Below are 15,926 nucleotides of genomic sequence, written 5' to 3' on the forward strand. Positions count from 1 at the left end.
TGCCTAGGCAACCTTAAGCGTTGCATAAGACAACTGAAGCGACTATAAAAAGTGCCTGCGTGCAATGGTTGCTCAAAGAGTCGGACTGGTTATGTTTTTTTACCTATATAAAAAGTAAACTATTTTGACATCATATCAGGTATTTAAATTTATATAATTACATAAATAAGGACTTAAACAAAATTACCTGATGTGAAATTTATAAACGCATCTCAGATTACCGTCAAATATGGATATTCCACCTTTAAAAAACACACGCGCTCATTTTTTACCACCTTTTTAACAAAAAATATGTAAATTTAAAAAATCTAATTTTAATATAAAAGCCAGAATTTATGTTAAAGATGTTTTGTATAAATTTAATGTATTGATGGTGCTTTTAAAGGTATTAGAAAATGCCTGCATTTTTTATATTTTGTGTTTTTATTTTCTTTACATCCCAAAAAAACTAAAATGGTGCATTAAACAACATTACCAATATTACTTAAAATATACCTTATTACCAACCGTAGACGGATGAGACAACCGAGAAGTCCAATCGCCGACCAAACACGGCCTGGACCGACTATCCCAACCACTTTAGAACGCACTCTCTTATTGGGTGACAGGTCATGTGACCAGTGCAATGAAGTGCATCATTCTCCTTAACAGCGTTGCCACATTTAGTAGATATCTACTGTTTTGGTATATTTTTGATATTATCTAAAAAATTCTAGTAGGCAATGTTTGGTATATTTCAATATTTTGTTATCACTAAAATAAAATTTGCTTTTTAATAGTATTCACCCCATTTCTAAATTAATTTTCAGACATTTTGTTACAATTTCCCAATGTCATTACCGAAAATAAGATTCAGGACGTAGATGATGATAATAGATAGACAGAGAATAGAAAAGGCGGAAACGGCGGGTTCGTTGGGAAAATATTCCCAGGAGATATTTTTGCATAATCACATTCGTGAGACATCCTAGAATAAGGTTCAAGAAGTCGCCCACGAGAAAAGTGGGCCAATTTTTTTTTTAACAATTTTTTTTTAATCAAATTGCAAAAATAAATATTTTGGCCCGGGCTAATTTTTTTTAGATTTTTTGGACCATTCTGGACAAAAAAGGTCTCTTATAATTTTTCTCTAAAGTTGATCTTTTTCGAGTTAGAAGCAAGTTAAAATTTGAAAAACGCGAAAATGGCCATTTTTAAGGCTTAATAAGTCGATCAAAAATTATTATTTTGAAAGTCAGAAAGTGACTAAATCAAAGTTTAAAGTCACCGTTACATGATCCCGAAGAAATCTGTTTCATTAATTTACTACTAAGCTGTTATTTTTAATTAATAACAATGAGTGGTTGTATCGTATTGACGCTGCTGTAAATGTGAGTGCGAGGACTGCTGGAATAGCTTCTCTCTCGCACTCAGCATTTACAGCCCCGCACACGTGAATGGCGCTTATTATTATTACTTAAAAATAACAGCTTAGTAATAAAATAATGACGAAAATTTCTTCAGGATCTTGTAGGGGGGGCTTCAAACTTTGATTTAGTCATATATTGAGTTTCATAATAATAACTTTTAACCGAGTTATTAAGCCTTGAAAATCGCCATTTTTCGTTTTTTTCAATTTTAAATTGCTTATAAGTCGAAAACGATCAACTTTAGAGAAAAATTATTAGAGACCTTTTTTGTCCAGAATGGTCCAAAAAATTAAAGAAAAAATTGTTCGGGCCAAAAATATTGATTCTTGCAATTTGATTAAAAAAAAATTGTTAAAAAAAAATTGGCCCACTTTTCACTTGGGCGACTTCTTGAACCTTATTCTGCGATGTCTCACGAATGTGATCATGCAAAAAATTTCATGGGAATATTTTTCCCTTCGAACCCGCCGTTTTCGCCTTGTCTAGAAATGAAACTGATAAATACCAGATCTAAATAAGGAAATCTTCATATAATTGGTTTGGAGAATTTTCAAAATTATTGTAACGCTCGGTTTCATAATCAGTTTTTTAAATTTTAAGTAAGTTGGTACCTCTACCTTTATCACAATTCATATATAGAGCTTTTCATCGATTGTCATTTGTTTCGAGCTTCTGTCATGTGTCACATAATATTAATATATCTACGTCATACGTCTTTGGTTTGTATCATTGGTATTACCAATAACGTATGACGTAGATATATTAATATTATGTGACACATGACAGAAGCTCGAAACAAATGACTGTGAATGAAAAGCCCTATGGGTAAATGTCAACTTTAAAGTGAACTTTACTTTAAGTTGATTATGAAATCGGGCGATTTTGACAGGTAACCGTTAACACAGATTTTACTGTATTTACAGGGCCTAAAAAGAATCTACTGATTTCTATTGATTTTGTACAAAATGTACATATTTTGTCGGAGTTTCAGCCAAATTATCTTGCAACGGATATAGTACTGAAAGAGTAAGAACTGGCCTGGCAACCCTGTCTAGCAAAGCTGATACAAAGATTAGAGCTTATCAAAATCTACTGATAAAACAATGGACAATGGAGAAACCAGCTAATAAAAAACAAATAAACAGGTTGTTAAATAAATCGAAAATTTCCAGCAAAATAAAATATAAAATAATAAGAAAAAAGTAAGGTTATAAAGTAAATTCTTTTTTTGCTCCTGAAGTTGCCGTAAACGTGTCACCTATCTATAGAACTACACGTAAAAGCCCTGTGGTCGTGAGAGACAACTACCTAGTCGGCCAGAAAACCCATGGGCGTAAATTAGTTTAGCATTATAACGTTTTTAAGTAGTTGCGATTGTTGAAAAAACTTGACTGTGATATGTAGTTGTCACAATAGTAATAACTTAGTTGCCCATATAACTAAAGATATTACTTAACGTTGTAACATCGTAATGTCAGTCGGGTTAGGGGTCGTTGGCCGAAACAACTGAAAATGCTCTCGGGCAACGTTATATACAGTGCATTTGTTTGTACTGACAACCAATGCGTCGAAAAATTGCTACTTGGGTTGGCACACCTCGTATAAAATTCTTTCTAAATTCATATTATTTGACACACCTCGTATAAAATTAACAAACTTGGATAACTGATGGTTGCATCTTGAGGTTTAGATTATTCACAGACTTTTATGAAGAATAACTTTTTTCCTAAAATTATTAATAAAAGAGTTATTACATGTTTAATAAATAAAAACGATGTTCGGAATCGGTAATTTAGGAAAATTTCAGAAATTTTTTTTTAAGTAGAAGACTGTTATTGTATATTTGAATATGGTTTTTAATTACAAATAACTTTTCCTAATAAAATTTTTTGATATTTTGAAATATAAAGGTAGTTTGCTATTGAGCGAAATTCATATTTTTTGACATACCTCGTATACTGTTGACAAAATTTGATATCTGATGATTGCATCTTAGGTTTTAGACTATGCAGAGCACTTTACAAATAATGACTTTTTTTCGTAAAATTGATATTAAAAAAGTTTCCCATATGGTTCCAAGTTACGCAGACACCCTGTATGAAAGTCTTAAGGCCATTTTCGCAAAAGTTATAGCACATTTTTATTTTTGAAATTTAAGTTTTATTTTGCACTTTCCGAAACAAAAGGATCGGACCAAAATTCAAAAAGTGCCATTTTAAACCTTGGCTCATCTACAAAAAGAAGAATATTATAAATAAGATATTTAATTACCCTATTTTTACCTGTAGATGCCTGTAGCAATTTAAACAAAAAAACTGCCATTTTTGACCATTATTTGTTAATAACTAAGTATCTCGTCCGAACTGTGACGGGCATTTTTGTATTTAGAATGTATTAGGTATATAGGTACCTAGTAACCAAAAAATCCATTTGCAACCTGACTGCTCAAGTGTCCCGACAAAAACTTTATTTTCTCTGGACTAGTACTGTCGGCAATAAAATTGTCAGCAAATCACATGCGCACTTTAAAACAATATAAATAATATTATAGATAAATATACGAGGTATATTTACCAAGTATAATTTAATAATTAGTTATTAATATTAATTAAAAGTAAACATACCTTGTTTATTTATCTTTTAACGGTATTATTTATATTAGGTGAGGTTAGCAATTGTCAACGACTATATAGTCGCCGACAGGTACCCGCGAACGCTCTTAATAAGTGTATTCGCAGAGACATTAGAGACAGTCAGGGGTGGTTAGGGACTAGTAGATAAGTGGAGCATGCCATAACTAAAAGTCCGCGACAGGGTCCGCTAACGAACATATTTTATTTGTTTATATTTTTTGAATAAGTTATCATGACCGAGTCAGAGACCTAAGAGGACAAATTAACAATACCGCTGTCTTGTCCGAATGTTTGAGAGATGTGGTCTGGAATAACCCAATAACCCATATATGAGAATGAACAGCAAAGCTAGAATGTATAAAATTTACATCAGACCTGTTACGACCTATGCCATTGAATCAAGAGAAGACACCAATAAAACCAAAAGCATGCTACGAACAGCCGAAATGAAGACACTAAGAGCAATAGCAAGAAAGACAAGAAGAGATAGAATATGAAACAACATCATCAGGGAACAATGTGGCGTGCAAGATGTAGTCAGATGGGGTAGGCAAAGACGAAGAAAATGGTTTAGTCATGATGTAAAAAGAATGGAGGAGCACAGACTACCAAGAACTGCGCCAGAAGGAAAACCAGCAGGCAAGCATCCACCGGGGAGACCACCAAAAAGATGGAGAGATATCTGGCAGTCTACCTCTCAAGAAATACTTCAACGTTTGGAATTAACAGATCGACAGATCTACAATAGGTATAAGAAGAATAATATATTTTTTGACATTGTGTTTCTTATACTCCTGTCGCCAGGGGGGTACGACGGCCTCCTTAATTCAGATGGACTTACCCATTTTTTTTTTATGTATTTTGACCCGTAGAACACGAATTATTTGGGTAACAGTTGATCCGGATGTCGATAAGATTGTTATAAACAAAGAACTTAACAGCAAGCAGGAATCACATAACAGCGATTTTTCGCAAAACAAAACATGTTTTTGTATTTTTGGGTTATTCTAAGTAAAAAATGTTTTTACAAGTTTTTTCGTAGGATGCATAGTTTTCGACATAAACGCGATTAAACTTTCAAAAAATCGAAAAATTGCAATTTTTGAACCCGAATAAATTTTGATTAAAAAATAAAATAGCAATTCTGCTTACCGCATTTAAAAGTTCAAGTCAAATTCTATCGGTTTTTATTATTTTCATTGCTAAAAATTAATTTTTTTATTGTTAAACAAAACTATAAACACATAGTGCTTGAATGATGTTTTCAATGCATTTCTCATTTAAAATCGAACGAGTAGGCGCGCATACAGACAATTTCTACGTAGATTACGTACATTAAAACGCATGCATTGGGCACGGGAAACACTATGTGTTTATAGCTTTGTTTAGCAATAAAAAAATTAATTTTTAGCAATGTAAATAATCAAAACCGATAGAATTTGACTTGAAGTTTCAAATGCAGTAAGCAGAATTGCTATTTTATTTTTTAATCAAAAGTTATTCGGGTTCAAAAATCGCAAATTTTCGATTTTTTGAATGTTCAACCCATAGGCGTAACCAGGATGATCCTAAGGGGGGGTTACAACTACCTGAAATGGGGGGGTTACAACTACTGGAAGGTCCCTGAGGGCTATGGTGTTAAGCGTATAGAGCTCAAAGTACATCCCAATGGGGGGGGGTTATAACCCCCAAAATCCCCCCTGGTTACGCCTATGGTTCAACCGCATTTATCTCGAAAACTATGCATCCTACGAAAAAACCTGTAACAACATTTTTTGCTTAGAATCGCCCAAAAAATACAAAAAAAAATGTTTTGTTTTGAGAAAAATCGCTGTTATACAATTCGTCAAGTTCTTTGTTTATAACAATCTTATCGAGATCCGGATCAACTGTTACCCAAAAAATTCATATTCTACGGGTCAAAATACATAAAAAAACTTGGGTAAGTCCATTTGAATTAACGAGGCCGTTGTACCCCCCTGGCGAAGGGACTATTAAATTTTTCACCCTTTTAATAGTTTTTTAGTTGTATTTTGCGAACATTCTGTTGTTGATTTTGTATAGTTTTTAGTTGTAGAAGTACTTGAACCACTTTATTTAGTTTTAAGCAGTGAATAAATAAAGGTGAGTGAATATGTTCGAGAGTTGTTGGCAGACAATGCAGATGTTGCTAGAAAGGTACAGTAGTGTTAGTTATTTAGCATTTCTATAGAACATTTTATAGGTTGTGTGTTTTATAGGTGTGTGTGTGTGTGAAAAAATGGCTTGGATGCGGGTCCGTTAGCCACAGATTATTATTTTATTTTATACCTATTTCACTTAAATGACTATATTTGTTTCTTTCAAGTAGTTTATGAATAATTTAAATATTTTCATTTTATGACAATTTAGTAGATATATTTTATGGATTTATTATTATATTTAAACATTGTTTTTGTCTCTCAGATCATAACCACATCATAACTTATTTCGTTGTTTGTTTTATGCTTAAAATGTAGCTGATGGTAACCGATAAAACTAAACTTTATCACGATTACTTCGCATTCCACACTTCAAAACACATCAGAAATGAAGCATATTATCGATTCTTCCAGTAAAAATGTTAAATTAATCCTTGTACAAAACAAAATTACAAATAAACGCAACTAAAATTATCTAAAACCAGGGACCCGGACCGTACCGCTAAAAACAGAAAACCGAACCGAAACCGATATTTCTTGGTGGACCGGAACTTAAACCTTATTTGATATTAAGGCCCGGTACTTTATGTCTCGATTAAACCTGTTAGTCAACCGGCGTTTAATCGGGACCTCTTTAGGGTCTCTTGCGTTGTAATAAATGCAATTATAATAATAATTATAAAGAGACCCTAAAGAGGTACCGATTAAACCCCGGTTAACTAACTGAGGTTTAATCGAGACATAAAGTACCGGGTATAAATATAATTTTTGAAACCTAACCGCAACGCAACACGTAATCATTTTTCAAACGGGTTTATCGGTTTTGTTGTTCATTATATTATTGTTATTTTTGTTTTTTTTTGCAGTGTTCTCTACCGGCTTCTATCTTTTATAATAAATAAAAAATAAATTTCAAGATGTTTTATTGTTTGTAAAATTAACTCAAAAACCTTAAAATGTTAAAGAAATGATATAATTTCTTCTTTTAATTCTGGTCAACAAATGTTTCTGAAGTTGTTGAGCAAAATAAAATGTTTTGTGTCTAATTCAGAATATTGTCAAATATTTTATTTAACTAAATTGATGTCGTTGTAGCAAATTCTAAAATAATAAAATTAATCTATCCATTGTTAACTATTGCACCCGATCATGCAGTGATCACTAATTGATTATTAGATTATGTAACAAGATACAGATGTTAAAAGCATGTATTTAACTTACCTTATCTTAATCTGACGATTTTGAGTTTTTTCTACGGATAGATTTTTTTTCGGACCCCCTTAATGAGCTCCCCTATATTAAGATCAAATTTGTGGTAGTGGTACATTTACAGTGTACAAGGTTTCTTCCCATGTCATAATCTGATGCGCTCGAGTAACTGCAAACATCCCCGCTTGGGCTCCCCTACCACAATGCTCAGTTAATAGAAACACAATTCAACGAATGCGTGCCCACATATTTTTCAACGCAAGTAGACAAAATCGCCAAGTATCACCGTATATCTAACAAGCTGTATGCAAAAGATTCTTCTAATAATTTAACTTTGTCTAACTCATTGATATTAACAATTTAGACATATATTATACATTTTAAAGCAGACGACTTTAAAATGATATTGCCAATATTTATGAGTTACGTTCATGGGACGACTTTTTTTTTATTTACCCTTTTGCCAGATTCCAGTAAGAGCCTAAAGCCGGACTCAAACGACTCGTGTACTTGGCGAATAATCGTCACTTGCGTATACTTGCCATGTCGTCTGAGTGGGTTACTCGTACAATTATTTATCACTCGTTACCACTCGTTCGTCTTCCAACTGTTGTCGGTAAAAATAACCCGAATCAAAGGGATCACGATTATTCGCACACTTGCGAAGTATGTACATATACTTGCAGAGCCGGTCAAACGAAATGTATAAATAATTGGCATTTACTGCGACTATTCATTTAGACTAGTGCATTTAGCACTAAAACACCGGAATAAATCGATTTTTAAATACACCACCTAGAGACTTGCTAGTTTTGCATTGTGTTCAGGATGGTGTCAGGAAAAAAGTCTACAATAGAAAAATGGGTGGAAATGCCTAATTATTAATTGCTTTTTAAAGTTCTTAACATGCATTAAAAAGTGCATAAACATGTCATAATAAGCATATTAAGGGCCAAGTTTTGTTACTCGCGTGGCTTTTGAGGTCGCTGAACATGACTACGCTATCAGAACCTACCCCCGAAGCACCTGCTGGTGCCCAAGGTCACTGCTAGAGCACGTCATCTGGAGGTTCGAAGGATAACGTCCCTAAATTGATGCAATGAGTTTACTTGGAGGTTTTGGAGTCGCTGAATACTAATATGCCATCAGAACCGACCCCCGTAGCCCCTGGTGCCCAGTGTGACTGCTGTAGCACGTCATCTGGAGTTTCGAGAGATTTTGGTACTAAATTAATGCAAACGGATTATACGGGGGTTTGGGTGCTGCTGAACACGAACACTCCATCAGAACCGACCCCCGGAGCACCTTGTGTTCGTGGTCACTTCTAAGGCACGTCATCTTCTGGGGTTTTTAAGGTTTTCGGCACTGAATGCATGCAAATAGATTAAGTAGGCGGTTTTTTGGGGTCGCTGAATACGAATACGCCATCAGAACCGACCCCCCGATCACCTGGTACACAATGCTAAGGCATGTTATTTTCAGGAGTTTGGAGGGTTTTTGGGCATCAGGTGCAACGGGGGGTCGGTTTTGATGGCGTATTTTTGTTCAGCTATCCCAAAAACTCCCGAGTAATCTGTTTGCATAAATTTAGTGCCGAAAACCCTCTAAACTCTAGATGACATGCCTTAGCAGTGAACCTGGACACCGCAGGTGCCCCGATGGTCAGTTTTGATGGCGTATTCGTTCTCAGCGACCCAAAAACTCTCGATTAACAAAATCCGGTCCTAATACACTTATTTTGACATGTTTATGTACTTTTGGATGCATATCATGCACTTTAAAATGCAACTATGCATTTCCACCCATTTTTCTATTGTTGACCTTTTTACTGGTGTCATCCTGAACACAATGAAAAAAGTTGTAACTTTCTACATGATGTATTTAAATATCGATTTATTTTTTCCTAAATGTCCTGGTCTATTTATTAGTAATCACACCACTGATTCATTTGTCAAGGTCGTTAAGTCAAATGTTTACGCTCGCGTACTTGTAAATTGTAGGTCGTGTGAGTGCCCTGTTTGTCATTGCAATCGCAAACTCGTATACTTTCCAAGTAGGCGAATAATTCTGTACTTGCGAAGTACACGAGTCGTTTGAGTCCGGCTTTAGAAGGTATCCATTGAAATCTGGCAGGCAGCGGTGGAAAAAAAATATTTTTTTGACATCTAATGTCACGGAGCAAGACACCCTGTCGTCCTCTGGCCGAGTATGACACTAGGCCAGAAGACACCAGGGTAGTGCCGGATTAACCGTATTCCGGCTAAAACCTTAACCACCGCTCCAAAGTAGTGGTAAAAGAAGCCAAAATCCATACACCGTCCTTGGTTTAATTTCCTCTTCTGTCCTCCTGTTCCTTCTTCTTCATCACCCAGATCAGACAGTGCACCTCTCTCCATTCTCTCTCTCCCCTTAACATCACATTTACTACATTTCTTTCATCCAGTCTGAAACCCATCCGCATCTCGGAGTCTCCCCTCTCATTTGCCCACCTCCGACAGTTAAAAAGGTGGGCGGGAGCGTCCGGCACCCCACAAACAGCACAATTCGCCGAAGCAGATTTACCTATCCTATTTGTTTAGGTGCCAAAGTTACCGCACTGGGACGACGTCATAGCTAAGCTGGGACGACTTTACTCGAAGATAATTTATTCGGAGCTGCATTAAAGCCTTGGAAAAAGAAGAACAACCAACCGACGAGCAAATAAGTGCATATTATGGAGTGATGAACTCAAACAACAGAAACAGATAAAGCAACGAGCGTGTCACAAATGAGGCCATGAAAACCAGATAGGCCTAACTGATAAAAGCATTACTTTAGATAATCAAAGAAAATGATCAGAAGCTAACAATGTTTGATTGTTTTAGTAATTGTATGTTGACAGAGATGATTCTTGGTCCATACTTGAACCATACGCGCATTTCACTCGAATTATCTAGAACGCCTTACATGAAAGTCCAAACCAGTTGGGGAAAAATAATTTTTGTAGAAATTATAGATTTTATATACTTTTTTATTTATTGCTTTTGTTACCATTGTTTATAATTACTGATTGTTATTATTCTTGAAATCAGTTAAACGACACTTACATAATTAGCTACAATTCTTACAATAAAATATCACTAATTTATTTCTTTTTCTCTGATTCTGGCCTTGGTTAACTAGAACCTTTAGCCACGTAATTGTATAACTTATCACTAACTCAGGTGTAATGTGTAGTGTGTGTGTTGAGTAAGTGTCTTGGTACTTTGCAAAGTCGACGTCATTATCTTTGCAAAGAGACGCTAATTGTATCCGAACGTCTGCGGTCCCTCCGGTGAGTACCGATCCCACAAGGACAGAAACTATTTTCATTAATTAATTTATAATAAATGAAAAAATTCCTGACCCTGGTGAGATTCGAACTCACTACCATTCGGAACTTTCGATCCAAAGGTTAGGCGCTCTTACCACTGAGCCACAGAGGGGGTTATCACTAATTTATAATAACGTTACTTTCTGATTCATAAACTTTAGTTAAACTATAGTTTATTTTTTAATCAGGAGGAGTAAACTAAAAAGACAGATTCACACCCAAGAAAGTCACTAGAATAATAACCAAATACATCTTATTTTTTGGTTGATCTAGTCGGCCCTCAACGGTAACCCATAAATATTATATTAAATTAATACGTCACTAAAGAGTTCCAAAAACAACTGCTTTTTATATAAAAGCAGACTAACAATCTAAAAATTAAAGCGCTAACACAGAAAACACAAGAATCGCCGATATAACTTAATTAACCTATGAAATGTCACTATAGTGTCAAAATTTGATAAATGTCATTAGTGTCAAAATTTTATAACAGTGGAGTAAACTTGTCTGCGGTTGGACCAATTACAAACAAGCAATACAGCGCGGTAAATTTGAATCACTCCTCTTGGTTAAAAAACAAACCATAGTCCGTGAACATATGCACGTACTTATATACATAAAGGTTGATTCACATTTTACGGAACGTCAACGTCCCGTCAAAATATTCTCTAGTGTATTTTAAACCAGAACGTTCCGTGACGGTGCCGACATATGAGAACATCCTAGCTAAGAGCACACAGTAGCGATCAACAGGTAGCAACAAACCCGGTCCAAGATTACGAAAGTTCTGTGAACTTTCAAAAGTGATGCAGCAGTGCGTCGGTAATTCGACACTGACAGTGACGTTTATACTATCAAAAACCACGGTTCTTAGACATTACTACGGTTGCCTAAATCGACTAACCAATGAACATTAAGGGTGAGATTACGTCACGAGAGTTTACTGTCATTTGAATCGTAATATAATTTTTTTCGAATCCAGAGAAAACAAAGTATTTTAGAAAAATTTAAACGCAGGATGCAATATTACATTATTACCGAGGGCGGAAAGCCCCTTAGAATAAACAAGCAGATTCTATTGAATGAAATATTTGAAATTAAATATCACACTTCTCTTTTATTTTCAGCCCTGTAACTTATTAAAATAAACATTATAGAAGTTTTCAGGGACTTTCAGCCCTCGGTAATAATGTAGTCTTTCATTCTGAGTTTAAATTTTTCAAAAATATTAGCTTTCTCAGGATTCGAAAAAAATGAATACAATTAAAACACATTGAGAATTTTGACATGCGTCAAAATTTTGCATTTAACTCAATGTAAAATTCTGAACTGTTGAATTCCAGCTTCCCTAATAATTATTTTACATCAAAAGACATTAGAAACTATTTGAAGAGGATTGAAATCTGTATTGGAAATAACTGTTAAAATTGGTCTACGTAATTAAACATATTCCAAAATTTTATAAAAATGTAATACATTTTAGTTTTCAGCCCAAACTTAGGCCACACACAATGCAATAATGTTCACATTTTTGAACTGTCAATATTTTTATTTTATCATCTATTGTTTAAAAACAATACAGTTGATAAGATACCCTCAGTTGCGGAGAAAGGATTAATAATAAAGATTTTTTTATTCAGTCAATGGTGTGAGCACTGTCAGTTAAATAGTAACGTGTGGCCTTACTTTTACACGCATACCTATTGTGGCAAATGTATCATATTTTTCAAAATTTTGGAATGCATTTAAATCGTAGAACAATTTTAACTTTTGATTTTAATACAGATTTTAATCCTCTACAAGTATTCTCTCATGACTTTTGATGTAGAATAATTAGGGAAGCAGGAATTCAACAATTCAGAACTTTACATTGAGTTTCCTATGGTCCTTTTTACGATTCGCCACCCTGTATAAGATAAAACGTGTACTATTTGTCTTATTATTTCATAATAACACAAACAATACACATATATACACAATAACACACATTCAATGATCGAAAATAATTTAAAAATATGGGAATGTAAACTCTTGTGACGTAAAGTCAAAAATATAAGTCTCCCCACCACCGTCGGACAAGACAACCGTAATAAAGTCTAATAACCGTGATCAAAAACAATAATTTTTATACACATAGGCGCGAAATGTTGCCAAGTCAGTGACGTTCGATTTCTTGTTATAAAAAAATCGATTTTTAGTAGTTCCAATGTGACACAAAATCTAAGCACGGGATAAAAAAGTTTATTTGAAGAAAGTGTATTTTTTGTCTTTCTTAATGGCGGTACAGGCTCCTTTTTGCAATATTTTATTTAGTTGTAGAGTAATTTCCACGTACTAACATATTTCTGAAATTGGGCTCTGTACCGCCATTCTTTTATATTACGAATAAGTGTGCCAAATATCTCGACAAAATATTCAAAATTACAGCCGCAATCTTGGAACGCGTTTGTTGCTACCTGTTGATCGCTATATTGTTTCCTCTTAAACTCACGGTTCTTAGACATTTACTAGTAAATGTCATGATACTATAAATAACGAGAGAGTATCTTCCCGTAGCGCAAATACGTCCGAGTTCGCACATGATGACGTAACTGGAGACCGGAAGTTGAATATGAATTCTTGTTACAGTTAAATGGGATTTGTATGCATTCTGTGATGAAATTATTCAATTAGCAAAATAACATTAAACTTCAATGTATTCGAAAAAAATTTAGCGTCGAGATTCCTGTCACAATAACTGTCAAAGATAAAATATAAAATACACTTAGCTTACAACCGCGAACAATTCAAACTAATCGGACATTACGAATGATTACGAACCATTACGAACTTGCGGGTCTCCACTTACGTCACGGATCTTATTATAGTATCATGGTAAATGTCTAATAACTGCGTATTCTGTAGTGACACTACAGAATATTTTGACGGGAGCTGACCAGTTACCAAAGTTGTTCGGTGCCAGAGTTACCTCCGGTAATACTATATATTATTTATCTATGGGAGTTGACGTTGACATCTCACATACAAATAGTTTTTCTTCATTGTGTATCCTCAAAGGTATTGTTAAATCCCGACGTCTTGAAAACTGTTTGTTGCATATTTGTCATTCAAATAGTTCTTCTTGAGAATGCGTTGACATATGTTTTTTTAAATTTGATTTTTGTGAATACTGTTTAGAACATATTTCACACTTAAATGGTTTTTCACCAGTATGCACTGCCATGTGTGTTTTTAAATTCCTATTTAGTGAAAACTGTTTCTGGCAAATGTTACATACAAATGGTTTTTCTCCAGTGTGAACTCTTAAATGTATTTTTAAATCAAAACTTTGCGAAAACTCTTTGGTGCATATTTCACATCCAAATAGTTTTTCACCAGTATGTTCCACCATATGTCTTTGTAAGAGAGCAGGTTTTGAAAACTGTTTTATTTCACATCGAAATGGTATTTTACCAGTATGCACCATCATATGTATTTTTAACCCGTCATACGTTACAAATCGTTTTGTGCATATTTGACATCCAAATAGTTTACCAGTGTGCGATCTCATGTGAACTTTTAAGTTGTAACTTCGTGTAAACTGTTTTGTGCATATTTCACATCCAAATGGTTTTTCACCAGAGTGAGATCTCAAGTGAACTTTTAAGTGAGCACTTTGTGTAAACTGTTTTGTGCACATTTCACATCCAAATGGTTTTTCACCAGTATACACCATCATATGTCTTTTTAAGTGAGCAGGTTTTGAAAACTGTTTTGTGCATATTTCACATCGAAATGATATTTCACCAGTATGCACTATCATATGTCTTTTTAACTCGTCATATTTTACAAATGGTTTTGTGCATATTCCACATCCAAATAATTCACTAGTGCGTTTTCATATGAACTTTTAAGTTGTCACTTCGTGTAAACTGTTTTGCGCATATATCACATCCAAATGGTTTTTCACCAGTGTGAGATCTCAAATGAACTTTTAAGTGAGCACTTTGTGTAAACTGTTTTGTGCATATTTCACATCCGAATGGTTTTCCACCAGTATGCACCACCATATGTCTTTTTAAGTGAGCACGTTTTGAAAACTGTTTTGTGCATATTTCACATCCAAATGGTTTTTCACCAGTGTGAGATCTCAAATGAACTTTTAAGTGAGCACTTTGTGTAAACTGTTTTGTGCATATTTTACATCCAAATTGTTTTCCAACAGTATGCACCACCATATGTCTTTTTAAGTGAGCAGGTTTTGAAAACTGTTTTGTGCATATTTCACATCCAAATGGTTTTCCACCAGTATGCACCACCATATGTCTTTTTAAGTGAGCAGGTTTTGAAAACTGTTTTGTGCATATTTCACATCCTAATGGTTTTTCACCAGTATGCACCACCATATGTCTTTTTAAGTGAGCAGGTTTTGAAAACTGTTTTGTGCATATTTCACATCGAAATGGTATTTTGCCAGTATGCATCATCATATGTCTTTTTAACCCTTCATATTGTACAAATTGTTTTGTGCATATTTCACATCCAAATAATTCCCTAGTGTGCGTTCTCATATGAACTTTTAAGTTGTCACTTCGTGTAAACTGTTTTGTGCATATATCACATCCAAATGGTTTTTCACCAGTGTGAGATCTCAAATGAACTTTTAAGTGAGCACTTTGTGTGAACTGTTTTGTGCATATTTCACATCCAAATGGTTTTTCACCAGTATGCACCACCATATGTCTTTTTAAGTGAGCAGGCTTTGAAAACTGTTTTGTGCATATTTCACAAAGAAATGGTGTTAAGTTTGCATTTCGCGTAAACTGTCTTGTGTATACTTCACATCCAAATGATTTTTCTCGTGTATCTGAGCAGGCTTCATATGTGACAGATTTTTCTCTAGTATGCTGTTGTGTCAAATGTCTTCTTAAACAAATCTGGCAAGCAAAAGATTTTTCAACGGAATTCACTTTCCTACCCTCAGTTGTACGTTGGTTTAATTGGTTATTTATAACATGACGTAATTCGTTGTTTTCATCAGTTAGTCTATCTTCATATTTGCAACCTAAAATCATAGTTATCTATTAGAATAGCAAAAATAGAAAAAATGTTTTAAAGTTTTTACAACTTTATTTTCAATTTCTTTTTTGCCTGTCAAATCGTC

The 15,926-nt window shown here is 34.3% G+C and overlaps 1 protein-coding gene across 1 annotated transcript in view; it reads right to left on the reverse strand.

The window, feature by feature from the left end:
• Positions 1-11,059: 11,059 nt before the first annotated feature.
• The window catches only part of LOC126888291 (gastrula zinc finger protein XlCGF57.1-like), a 163,548-nt gene continuing 158,681 nt past the window's right edge, over positions 11,060-15,926 (reverse strand). The window contains exon 3 of the mRNA XM_050656425.1: positions 11,060-15,827. Coding sequence (XP_050512382.1) covers positions 14,650-15,827 — 1,178 coding nt within the window. The 3' untranslated portion in view covers positions 11,060-14,649. The remainder of the gene's footprint in view (positions 15,828-15,926) is intronic.

Source organism: Diabrotica virgifera, chromosome 7, assembly GCF_917563875.1.
Source record: "Diabrotica virgifera virgifera chromosome 7, PGI_DIABVI_V3a".
Lineage (NCBI taxonomy): Eukaryota > Metazoa > Arthropoda > Insecta > Coleoptera > Chrysomelidae > Diabrotica > Diabrotica virgifera.